This window comes from Dictyostelium discoideum, assembly GCF_000004695.1.
Source record: "Dictyostelium discoideum AX4 chromosome 4 chromosome, whole genome shotgun sequence".
Lineage (NCBI taxonomy): Eukaryota > Evosea > Eumycetozoa > Dictyosteliales > Dictyosteliaceae > Dictyostelium > Dictyostelium discoideum.
Window position 1 is genome coordinate 4667333 of NC_007090.3, and position 12734 is coordinate 4680066.

General features: G+C 19.2%; 7 protein-coding genes across 7 annotated transcripts; 4 read left to right on the forward strand and 3 right to left on the reverse strand.

The window, feature by feature from the left end:
- Nucleotides 1-1143: 1143 nt before the first annotated feature.
- DDB_G0286791 (hypothetical protein) lies at nt 1144-2684 on the forward strand (the record flags this gene model as incomplete). The annotated part of the gene is made up of 3 exons (XM_632458.1): nt 1144-1288; nt 1388-2472; nt 2679-2684. 3 exons carry the CDS (start codon nt 1144-1146, stop codon nt 2682-2684), a joined length of 1236 nt encoding a protein of 411 aa, XP_637550.1.
- A 69-nt stretch (nt 2685-2753) lies between these two features.
- On the reverse strand, nt 2754-3578 carry DDB_G0286589 (hypothetical protein; the record flags this gene model as incomplete). The annotated part of the gene is made up of 1 exon (XM_632459.1): nt 2754-3578. One exon carries the CDS (start codon nt 3576-3578, stop codon nt 2754-2756), a length of 825 nt encoding a protein of 274 aa, XP_637551.1.
- A 754-nt stretch (nt 3579-4332) lies between these two features.
- DDB_G0286793 (transmembrane protein) lies at nt 4333-5159 on the forward strand (the record flags this gene model as incomplete). The annotated part of the gene is made up of 2 exons (XM_632460.1): nt 4333-4502; nt 4754-5159. 2 exons carry the CDS (start codon nt 4333-4335, stop codon nt 5157-5159), a joined length of 576 nt encoding a protein of 191 aa, XP_637552.1.
- A 245-nt stretch (nt 5160-5404) lies between these two features.
- DDB_G0286591 (hypothetical protein) lies at nt 5405-7774 on the reverse strand (the record flags this gene model as incomplete). The annotated part of the gene is made up of 1 exon (XM_632461.1): nt 5405-7774. One exon carries the CDS (start codon nt 7772-7774, stop codon nt 5405-5407), a length of 2370 nt encoding a protein of 789 aa, XP_637553.1.
- A 648-nt stretch (nt 7775-8422) lies between these two features.
- On the forward strand, nt 8423-9847 carry DDB_G0286593 (hypothetical protein; the record flags this gene model as incomplete). Its single annotated transcript, XM_632462.1, has 1 exon — nt 8423-9847. The coding sequence occupies one exon, from the start codon at nt 8423-8425 to the stop codon at nt 9845-9847; it is 1425 nt and encodes a 474-aa protein (XP_637554.1).
- An 88-nt stretch (nt 9848-9935) lies between these two features.
- Nucleotides 9936-11837, reverse strand: DDB_G0286595 (hypothetical protein; the record flags this gene model as incomplete). Its single annotated transcript, XM_632463.1, has 3 exons — nt 9936-11517; nt 11596-11785; nt 11822-11837. The coding sequence occupies 3 exons, from the start codon at nt 11835-11837 to the stop codon at nt 9936-9938; spliced, it is 1788 nt and encodes a 595-aa protein (XP_637555.1).
- Nucleotides 11838-12137: 300 nt separating this feature from the next.
- DDB_G0286597 (hypothetical protein) lies at nt 12138-12696 on the forward strand (the record flags this gene model as incomplete). Its single annotated transcript, XM_632464.1, has 2 exons — nt 12138-12150; nt 12185-12696. The coding sequence occupies 2 exons, from the start codon at nt 12138-12140 to the stop codon at nt 12694-12696; spliced, it is 525 nt and encodes a 174-aa protein (XP_637556.1).
- Nucleotides 12697-12734: the final 38 nt, after the last annotated feature.

Here is a 12734-nt window from a genome sequence, read left to right on the forward strand (position 1 = left end):
AAAAACAAAAACAAAAAAATAACAAAAGATAACCAAACAAAATCAAACAAAATCAAACAAAATCAAATAAAATCAAAAACAAAGGTAATAGAAAAAATGAAAAAAAAAAAAAAAAAAAAAAAAAAAAAAAAAAATGAAATATATAATATATAAATAATAAAAAAAGTTTATCAAACAATATTAAAAATATACTTCCTTCTAATCAAACTTCAATGTTTGGATACATTGAAGGTTGATCAGAAGGAAGAATATTCAAATCCCAATGTATCGGATACATTCCTTGGTTAGAATGAAGGGTTTTCTGTTTATTTTAAAGAAAAGCGAAATTCTGTGGCAATATCGACATCAGGTGCCTTAGAGTCAAACTATTTTTTCAATAACATTCCAATCAATTTTCAAAATGCATTCCAGTTTTTCAATCAAGGAAATCCCCTAAAATAAATTTAAATACCATTTTAATACATAAAAACTGTAACTTTTTTTTTTTTTTTTTTTTTTTTTAGTTCAATTACTCCTATTTTATTAAAAAATATTTTTTAACTTTCTTTTACCATACCAAATGTATTTTTCATTTTAAATGTAATGAAAATCATTATTTGAAGAATATATTTTAAAAAATGAAAGGACAAAACTTACCCAGATTTTTTTTTTTTGGATTTTCAAGAAAAAAAATATTTTTTTTTTTTTTTTTTTTTTTTTTTAAACGAGTAAACTTTGTCTTTTTAAATTTTATTAAATAAAAAAATATTTTTTTAACATCTATTTAAATAATAATTAAACCAAATTTATTTTTCATCATTAATAATAAAAAATAATTATTATTCAAACAATTTATTTTAAAATAAAATGGAAAGACGATTTTTTTTGAGGTTTTATAGAAAACCTTCATTTTCTTGAAACACACAATTTTATTTATTTTTATTTTTATATTTTTAAATTTTTTTTTTTTGGGTTTTAAAGAAAAACCATCTTTTTCCCAATAACTACAATTTTATTTATTTTTATTTTTATTTTTTTTAATTTTTTTTTTGGATATTTTCTTAAAAACAGACCATTTTGATTTTATTTTCTATTTTTTTTTTTTTTTTTTTATTTTAATCATTCGATCGAAACATTAAAAAAAAAAAAAAAAAAAATTATAAAATGATAAAATATATTTTTCCATTTTTTTTAATTTTAACTTTTTATTTTTTAAAATTAAATGGTGAACTAATAACATTGCAAATCAATGCAAATGGAAACAATGTATATAAAAGTGGTGATCAGTGTGGTAACTCAACATTTACATGTAATTCAATAAATGATGCAATTTCTTATTTTGAAACAATTAAAGTATACAATTAATCATCAGAAATTCAAATTTATCAACCATTGAAATTACTTTTAGATGATGGTATTTATAAAATTGAAAATCAATTAATACTTTTTGAATATAATATTGAAATTTCACCTTTAAATCTAAACTCTAAAAATGTAACCATCGATGGTACCTCAATTTATAACAATAATAATAATAATATTAAAACATTTATTACAATATCACCTCCTACAGGTAATATAGTTGAATCCTATAAATCCCATAGCATTTTTAAAATTAATGGAATTAATTTCAATAATTTCACATTTACAATAATTTACATTTATAAAACTTATTTAAATGTAGTAGGATCATTTGAAAATTGTAATTTTAATAATTTTAAAAGTGAATTTCCAATGTTTTACCTAATTAATAATAATAATAATAACATAATAAGTAATTTATATTATAATATAAATTCATCATTTGCTTTAACGAATTGTTCAATGATCAGTAATTCAAATATAGGTTATAATTCATCTATAATTAATAGTAAAAAATTCAGTGTACTTATTTATCGATCAAAATTCCAATCAATTAATGAATGTAATAATTTTGGTTACTTTTATGATAGTTCTCGATTAACAATTTATAATAGTTCAATAAATAATAATAATTGTAAAATAATTTTCAATATAAATAAAATTAATAAGTTAGATGTATTCAATACAAAATTTGAAAATAATAATGGAACAATATTCAATATTAAATTTAATTCAAATGAAGGTTTAATTTCAATTAAAAATAGTAGCTTTATCAATAATTATGGTGGTAGTATTATTAATTTAGAATCAAATAATAATATTCCTTTTGAAAATTTAAAAAAAAATCCACAACTATTTAGAGACTCTACATTTTTTAATAATTCATTCAATGGAAATGGAAGTATAATTAATTCAATTGGTGCTTATTTTATTGTTTCTGGTGAATTTGAAAATAATAAAGCATTAAATCACCAAGGTGATTTATTTTATTTACAAGATAGTTATTGTTTAATAGAAGATTCAAAAATAAATCAAGTTAATAATTTACCAAGTGGTAAAGGTTCAATAATTTATTTACAAAAATCAGAATTAGAAATATCAAGTGGTAATTTCAAACTAGATGGTTCACTTGTTTGTAATTCTTCAAAAATAAAACTTTTACGAAATACAATTGTTTTTAAACCTACTATTGACTGTCAAAATTGTACCTTTAATAACAATAATTATTGTGAACTTAATTTTGGAATAAAAAATAAAATATCAATTCTTTTAAATTTAATAATATTATTACTATTATTATTATTATCACTATCAATATAATTAATAAAATAAACAAGAAATAAAAAAAAAAATCACTTTTATTTTTAATTTTTAATTTTTAATTTTTATTTTTAATATTTAATTTTTAATTTTCAAAGTGATATTAATAAAATTAATAATGATACAATTGTTGAAATAATATTAATATTTAAAAAAGAACTAGATGAATCAAAGTCATTTGATGATGATGATGATGATAATGAAGATAATTGAGAATCAAAAGAAAATGAAGGAGTTGTATAATTTACAGTTTGATTGATTGGATTTGAATCAGTGAGGAAATTAAACATTTTTAAGGATTTGAAATTATCACAATTTGTACTATTTGAAGGATATGTTTGTTTTAAAATACATGATTGCGGTTTACAATCACTTGTTAAACATTCATAAACATTAATTGTCATACCATCTTTACCAATACATTCTCTCCTTTGATATCTAATTGTTGTACTATTATTACTATTATCATTTGAAGACGTTTCTAATTTTAATGGATCATTACCAAAATTCATTTTAATACATGTATTATTTCTATAAGAATTTATGAAATAATTTTCACAATTAAAATAATTTACTTCATTACAATAGGTATCTATATTTCTTGGATTAAACTCTGAATCGTTTATGATATATTGATATGATGTACCATCAGTGTTTAAATAACATTGTTTGGTTTGTACAAATTCTGTTATATCTCGTTCGATTGAACATTGATCTTGATTATTAACTTTTGTGATTGCTAATTTACCACCTGCTCCTTTTTGAAAGTATGAATATCTTGAACAATTTGTACTACCAATTGTAAATAATAATTCTCCTTTACATAATATATTACTATATTTAATTATATGTACTTCAAATCCAATTATTTTTTTAATTAAAAATATAATAAATATAATTTTTATTATTAATTTCATGTCTTTTTTTTTTTTGATTTAATTTAAATACATTTATTATTTGGAAAAAAAAAAAAAAAAAAAAAAAAAAAAAAATTAACACAAAACTGTATAGAAAAAAAAAAAAATTTTAAAAATAAAATAAAATAAAAAATCTCAAACTACAATTAACACACATACATACACACAAACCCAACAAAATAAATAAAAAAAAATAAAAAAATAATTAAAAAAATAATTAAAAAAATAATAAAAAAAAAAAAATAATTAAAAAAAAAATTCAAATCATTTAATTAATTAAAAATAGATAGCAGAAAAAAAAAAAAAAAATAAAAATAAAAATAATAATAATAATAAAAATATCATTTTCACTCACTTTTTTTTATATATTTAAAACTTTATTTTTTATTTCCATTGCATTTCATTTAATTTTTTGGAACTATATTGAATTTGATGCTTTGTTTAAAAAAAAAAAAAAAAAAAAAAAAAAAAAAAAAAAAAACCAAAAATAAAAATAAAAATAAAAATAAAAATAAAACAAAATTAAAAAAAAAAACCAAAATTAAAAATTTTTTTTTTTTTTCGCCCACATATAAGTTTCAATTTGAAATTTAAAAGACACCAGTGTCTTCAAAAAAAAAGAGTTAATAGGTTTTTTTTTTTTTTTCAATCTTCTCTTTTATTTATTTTATTTATTTCATTTTTTTTTTTTTTTTTTTTCATTTTTTTTATAAATTATACATATTCAATTAAATAAGCGCATAAAAAAAAAAAAATGACAATTCTAACCAAACCTCACCAATTACAAAATTGTGAAAAATTCCATCCATGGGCAAAAACATGCACATCATCAGCATCACAAATTTGGTTTGCAGTATTCCTTGCAGGTTTAAAACTATACGCACCATTATTTTTAGTTCCTGCATTAATATTTAAAAGAAAAAGGTAATAAATTTCATACAAACAACAATAAACAAACAAACAAACAAACAAACAAACAAACAAACAAACAAACAAACAAACAAACAAACAAACAAACAAACAAACAAACAAACAAACAAACAAACAAAAAGATATTGAAAGAGAGAAACAATTGGAAATAATAATAATAATTATTATTAAAATAATAATTAAATAACATTAATATTAATATGATTTTTTTAATAATAAATTTATTATTTAAAAATTGAAAATAGTATACAATTTTTAGTACAAAGAACATTACCAGAAATATTAAGAAGTTCAGTATTTTTAGGAACATATGCAGGTGTATATGCAGGAGCGATTTGTTTAATTAGACGTATTGTAGGTAGAGATTTAAAATCAATGGCAGCAATTAGTGGTTTCTTTGCAGGTTTATTATCGATTTTAATAGAGAAAAAGAGTAGAAGATCAGAATTGGCTTTATATTGTTTAAATCAAGCTATTGAAGTAGTTTGGAAAATGGCTGCTGCCAGAAAATTAGTTCCATTATTTAAGAATGGTGAAGTTTTAGTCTATATGATTGCAAGTTCAATCTTATTGTATTTCTATCAAAATGAACCTGATAGTTTAAGAAGTAATATGAATGGTTTATTAAAATTCTTTATTGGTAAAAATTAATAATAATAAAAGTAGTAATAATAAAATAAATAAAAAAATTTAAAAAATAAAATTTAAAAAAAAAAAAAAAAAAAAAAAGATATACTTTATTATATTCATATATATATATATTGTTAAATTATATAAATATTTAAAACTTAATTTATTTATTTTATTTATTTATTTCTAATGTTAAAATTTTATTATCATTTTTATTAGTATTATTATTTACAAGTGGTTTATATTTATATTGGGGGTTAACATTTTTAATGTTGGTTATAAAATCTTTTATTTGAAGTGAAACCATTACTATTATTATTATTTTTATTATTAAATCTTGTTGGTTGGTCTTCTAAATCAATTATTTCAAGTTCTTGATCAGTATTATTTCCTTTACCATTATGATAGTGATGATGAGTATGATTATGAATTGGTACAGCATTTGGTGGTATTGGGAAACCCATTTGTTTATTACTACCACTATTATTAAAAAGTTGATTATTATTATTATGATGATGATTAAAATTTGAATTCATACTATTCATTATATGTGTACTTCTTGGTGTATAAAATAATGAGTTACTATTATTACTTTGATCATCATCACCATCACTATTACCATTATTATGAAAAGTATGAGTTAAATGACTAGCACCACCAGTACTAGCACCAAAACTTGTGGAGTTAAAATTACTCATACCAAAACTTGAATTACCCATACTACCCAAATTAAAATTACTTTTATCAAAAATCTTTTTTGAATTATTACTAATATTACTAAAACCTTTACTATTATTAGAAGAGGTTGAATATTTTAATGAACTTCCACTTGTGTCAACTGTATCATTAAATTCTAATGGTGTTGATGATAAAAATGATGGATTTATATCTTTATAATTTATTGATTGATTCATACTATTATTACTTTGTTGTTGTTGTTGTTGTTGTTGTTGTTGATAGTATTGATTTTGAGATTGTTGTTGAGATTGTTCATTAAAGTTTATATTTGGCATTGAAGTATTATTTAAAAATGGGGATTTTTGATTTTGATTTCTATCGAAATTTACAGATTTGCTAATTTGTTCATTTGTAGTTGTTGGATTTAAATTTAAATTCTTTAAAGGTGAAGAAATTACTTTATAATTTAAACTTGTAGTAATATTATTATTGTTATTGTTTTGATTCGTACTTGCACTATTATAGAATAATGATGATTGATTATTACCATTATTTATAGATGAATTTCTATTACTACTACTATTATTATTATTATTATTATTATTATTATTATTATTATTATTATTATTGTTATTATTTTTATTATTATTGTTATTATTACTACTATTATTACTCTTTAGCATTGATTCATCTAAAAATTGGCTATTGTTGTTTTGATCACCATTTTGGTGTTGTTGAAATTGAAACTCTTGATATAAATGATTAATTGGTTGACCATTTTTATCATAAAATATTTCCACTTGAGTTGCTGATTCATTATATATACTACTATTATTATTATTATTATTCTCAAATATTAAATCACTATTATTACTACTACTTGTATCACCTCTACTATAAATTGAATATTGATTTCTATCTTCATTAAATTCAACTTTTGATTCTCTACCACTTAATTTATTTATACTATTATTATAGTTATTATTATTATTATTGATATTGGTGTTATTACTGTCAATACTATTATTATTATTATTAATTTTCTTTGATTTGGTTGATGAGGAGAATGTTAAATTATTACTATTTATATCATTTTCATCATTTATTTCGTCATTATTATCGCCATCATCATCATCAATAAATAAAGTACTATTATGTGTATTGTTATTATTATTACTACTACTATCGTTTCTATTTATATCCCCACCATCATTATTGTTATTATTATTACCGTTATTTATATTTTTATTATTATTATTATTATTTTCAGAAGAGGTACTACTTGTGAAAAATGCAAATTTTGAAGGTGTATTCTTTAAAGAAGAACGTAGTTGTTTTGATGAGGATGTGGAAATAGAATTTTGATGATTTTTATGAATTGGTGTAATTGTTGAAAATGGATTATTATTATTATTATTATTATTATTATTATTATTATTATTATTATTAGTTTTATTATTGCTTTTTATTGAAAAAGATGTAGACGATGTTTGTGATGTTTGTGATGTTTGTGGTGGTGGTGGTGGTGATGGTGTTTTTATTGGTGTTGTTATTTTATTTATAATTTCATTTTGTTTCTGTTGTTGTTCTTGTTCTTGTTCTTGTTCATCATCAGTATTATTATTTTCATCTTGTTGATATTTAAAATTATGATTATGTTGATGATTAATTTTATTATTAAAGTTTTGATTATTATTAATTATATTATTTTTTAAAGGTGTTTTAGTTAATATTGAATCTAATGGTGAAGATTCTGGGTGTATTATAATATTTCTTAATTGGTCGATTCTGGGTGTTGAAAGTGCAAAATGTTCTTGTATACAATCAATACCAAATAATAAGGTTATCTTTATCACTTCATTCCATTGTTGTTCTGGAAATAATTGAAGATATGAATTTATTGCTTTTGATGCTTTAGAAATACTAAAAGATGTTGAATTAATATTCTTATCTTTCATTTTCTTTTTCTTTTTTATTATTTATTTTTTTTTTTATATTTTTATTTTTTTTTTTCTATAAATTATTATTAATTTTTATTTTTATTTCTTTAATATATTTGTTTTAATCAATCATTTTAAAAAAAAAAAAAAAAAAAAAAAAAAAAAAAAAAATTAAAATTTGGAAAAGATTTAAATTGAAAAAAAAAAAAAAGCGCCAAAAAAAACACTTTTTCTTTTTTTTTTTTTTTTATTTTTATTTATTTTATTTTTTAATTTTTTTATTTTGAATGTTAGCATAAAAAATTGACGTGAACTTATTATTAGAATTTTTATTAATTATTTCAAATAATATTACAACTTCAAAACACACATTAAAAAAAAAAATAAAAAATTAAAAAATTAAAAAATAATAATAAAAAAAAAAAAATTAATTTAAAAAATAATAAATTAATAAAAAACAAAATGAATAAAAATTTGGGTCAAAATAAAATTTTCATATATATTAAAACAAACAAATACATACATAAATAAACAAATACATAAATAAAAAAAATAAAAAATAAAAAATAAATAATAAAAAAAAATAAAAAAAAAAAAAAAAATAAAAAAAAATAAATAAAAAAAATAAATAAATTAAAAATTAAAAATTAAAAATTAAAAATTAAAATGGAAATACCAAATTTATCAGGATATTGTATTGATATAAATAAAAAAGAATATAATTCATTTGGTAAAGGAAGTAAAAGTGAAGGTGGTAATTGTTATCAATTAAACATTTATAAAGAAGTTGTATTAAAAGATCAAAAGAGATTAGAGGATGCACCAAAAAGTTTAAAGAATATTGATGTTTATGGTGGAGAGATTGGTGATTCAGAATATGAACCCATTGGATATAGAATAGGTGATTTAAAAAATAATATAAATGCAATCACCTTTTCAAATTTAACTATTGGTAAAAATTTAAATTCAACAACCATTGATTTATATCAAAATCAATATGGTATAATTTTTGAACCAAATGATATTCCAACTAAAATTTCAATTAATCCATTATCAAACTCTAATGATAATGATCCGACAAGTAAATTATTTTATCAAAATTTTCAAGATATTCAATTTGAATTAAATCAACATTTTTGTTTATCAATTGGTTCTGTAATTTTTAAAATTATAAATAATAATAATTCATCATCATCATCATCATCATCATCATCATCATCTTCATCGTCATCATTTTCTTCTTCTTGCTCAACAATTGGAGAATTTTGTCAAATACCTGGTATTGAAAATGAATCAATTTATAAATTATTAGAACAAGATCCAATTAAATTTGTAAATAATTATTGTAATGCAAGTAATAAAGATTATTTAGATTTAAAAAAGTTTATTCAAAGATTACATTCAATATTTAATCTCGTAAATTGGTCAATAGATTTTCAAAATTATCCAGCTTTATTATTTTTAATTTCAAATATCTATAGAGAAATTAATGAACAACATAAAGAATATCAATTAGGAGTTGCAAAAAGATTAGAATATATCATTGAATTACCATTGATTTTACCATCAAATGAAATAAATCAATCATTTTCAAATCAATTATTAAATTTATTTAAAGAAAATAATCAATTTCAAAAACCATTATTATTAAATTTATCTTTATTAATAAATAATAATATTAATAATAATAATAATAATAATAATAAATCAAATAATGATGATATTTTTAAATTAATAATTAATAATGATAAATTTTTAAATTTATTTAAATCATTATTATCAAAAAATAATGAACAAGAAATTAAAAAACAATATTATTTTACAACTAATATTAATCAATTTGAACCAATTTCAAAACAAATTATTAATGAAGAATTCATTTTAAAATTAGTTTCAATTATTAAATCTAATGGTATAAATGGTTTAATATTAAATAAAGATAGATCACCTTATTTAATTTTACCATCATCAAATTGTTTAATTGAACCATCAACTATTAAATTTGATGATTCATTAACAAATCTTTATTCAAAAGAAAATCAAAACAAAACAATTAAATTTTTAGAAAAATTAAATAATATTAAAAAATAATAAAAATTTAAAAATAAAGCGAAAGCAATCATGATGTTTTTTTTTTAAAAAAATAATAATACACAATATTTTATTTATTTATTTATTTTTAATCATTACCTAATTTTTTTAATTTATTTAAACCAACTTTAATATTTGTTTGATTTCTTTTATATAATATAAAACCAACAATTATGAAAATTGTAGAACCAACAACACCAACAACTACACCTATAGTAATTTTTACCCATTCCCTTGATTTTTCATTATTACATCCTTGTTCATTTGTTGATGAAGTATGATCAATAAAAATACTAAAAGATGGATCCATTTGAATTAAATTTTCATAATGTGGTATATTAATTGCTATTGATAAATTTGTTGAATTCGTAAATAAATATGAATTTGATAATGTTGTTATTGTACCATCAACAATACCTCTTTTTATAAAATTACAATTTAATGATCTATCATTTAATTTAATTTTAAAATTATCTAAATTATTATATATATTGATTGAATTAGTTGGACAATCATTTTCAATTTGACTATCAACTTGACTTTGAATTATTAATTTCAAAGTATTTAAATCACTTTCAAATGAATAACTTGAAATTTCTATATTAAATTTTAAAGAATATGGTTCAATTTTAATTTCTTGGTTTGCAAATTTAATTTTATTATTAACATTTGAATCAATATCTTTATACCAATTAAATAATACTTTAATTTCTGTAGATTTATTTAATGATTTTGAAATTGATGTTGAATTAATAGTTGTATTATAAAAATAGGTTTCAATTTGTTTGGTATCATTAATGGTTTGATTATTATATGACCATAATATTGATTCTAAATTATATTGTTTTATAATTTTATCTTGAAAATCAAGTTCATTTAATGATTTAATTATAATTAATGATTTAAATTTTGAATTTTCAAATAATTCTGTATTTGGACTTTTTAAATTAAATGATGTAGTTGAATTTTTGGATGGTTCTAAATTTGGAAAAGTGGGAGTTATTATTATACAATTCGTATTATTATTAGTAAGAGTGAATGGACAATCACAACTATATGTACCAATTTTATTATTACAAATAAAATTTATTGGACAAGTATAATTATTAAAATCGCCATCTGAAATTAAACATTCATCAATATCAATACAATCACCTTTAGCATTTAATTTAAAACCTGGACTACAATAACAATCTGCATTGACTCTATCACATGTTCTATTACCAACACATGGATTAATTGGTTGATCACAAAAATTAATTCTACAAAATTCATCAATTTGATATGCTTTATCACATAAACATTTACTATTATTTACACATTTTCCATAATTACAATTTGGACATTTAAATTCTGCATACCAAAAAGTTGAATAATATGAATTTATTGCACCAAATTGTTTACAATAACCATTTCCATTTGTTTCATTTAAAACCAATAATGATGAATTAAAATTTGGTATGAAATATGTGATATTATTTGAACAACTTTGAATAATTAAATCTTTTTCAATTTTATAATTAACTGTTTTAATAAAGGAATCACTTGAATTTAAACAATTTTTTCCAAAATTATAAATATTTGTAGTATAAAAATTTGAGTAACAATTTGTAACTGGTAAATTACCATTTTCAATTGTATAATAATTTGTTCTACCTATTTCTGCGTATCTAATTTTAATTAATTAATATTTAGAGAAAAAAAAAAAAAAAAAAAATGAAAAAAAAAAAAAAAAAAAATTATCTTACATTGGAGGTGAAGTAGGTGTTATAATAGGACATTTAGGTTGAATTGTAAAGACATAGCTATTTGAATAACCAATAGATTTACACATGACTCCTTGAATTTGTTCATTTTTTATATTAGAACAACCATAATTTGTATAATTTGAAACTGATGAGCATTGTGAAAAAACAAAATTATTTTTGTTTAAGTGAACTATAAATAATAATATTAATATTATTTTGATATTACCAAATATTTTAACCATTTTATATCATTTAATAATAAAATAAATTAAATGATTTATAAAAAAAAAAAAAAAAAAAAAAAAATTTCGTTAAAACTTGATCTATCTAAAAAAAAAACAATTTGGTTAAAACTTGATTTATAATATTTTCAGAAAAAAAAGTTTTTTTTTGTCAAAATTGTTGTCCTATTAAAATTTATAAAACATAAGGAGTCTCATATAAATTTTTTTAATTTTTTTTTTTGTCTAATACATATATATTTTATCTTTACTAATTTCAGTCATTTTTAAACTTTCACCAATAGTTGTGCCATGTAAAATATGTGGCCAAAAGGTATCACTTTCTGATATAAAAAATCATATTTTAGATGAATGTATACCAGTTTTTTTAGACATTTATGGTTTAAGGCATCAATTACCAAATCAAAATGAATATAAATCCCTATTGGAAGAAAACAATAAATTAAAACATGAAGTTTACATTTTAAAAGAAGAAAATTCTAAACTAAGATATATATCATCCTCAAACTCAACAATTTCATCAAGATCAAGCGATGTATATCCAGTAGTATCAAATGAAAATAATGATAGCGAATTAGTAAAAAAGGAACCAATAGAATATAAAGAGTCAGAAATTAAATTTTATGATGAATTTATAGATGTAGATTTAAATAATGATGCTTCAACATGCTTTTTAGCACAAACTTTTAAAGAAAAAAGTGAAGATGATAAAATAATTAATGTAATACATTGTCCTAAACCAGCAAGGGGGAGTTTAATAATTGATGTAATCCATGGTAATTATTCTATCACAGTGTGTAAATTTACACATTTTACAGAAATGAAATCATTGGAGGCGATTAGAAAAATATTTATGTAGTTTCCAAAAGGTGTTGGAAACTACATAAATATTGAAAT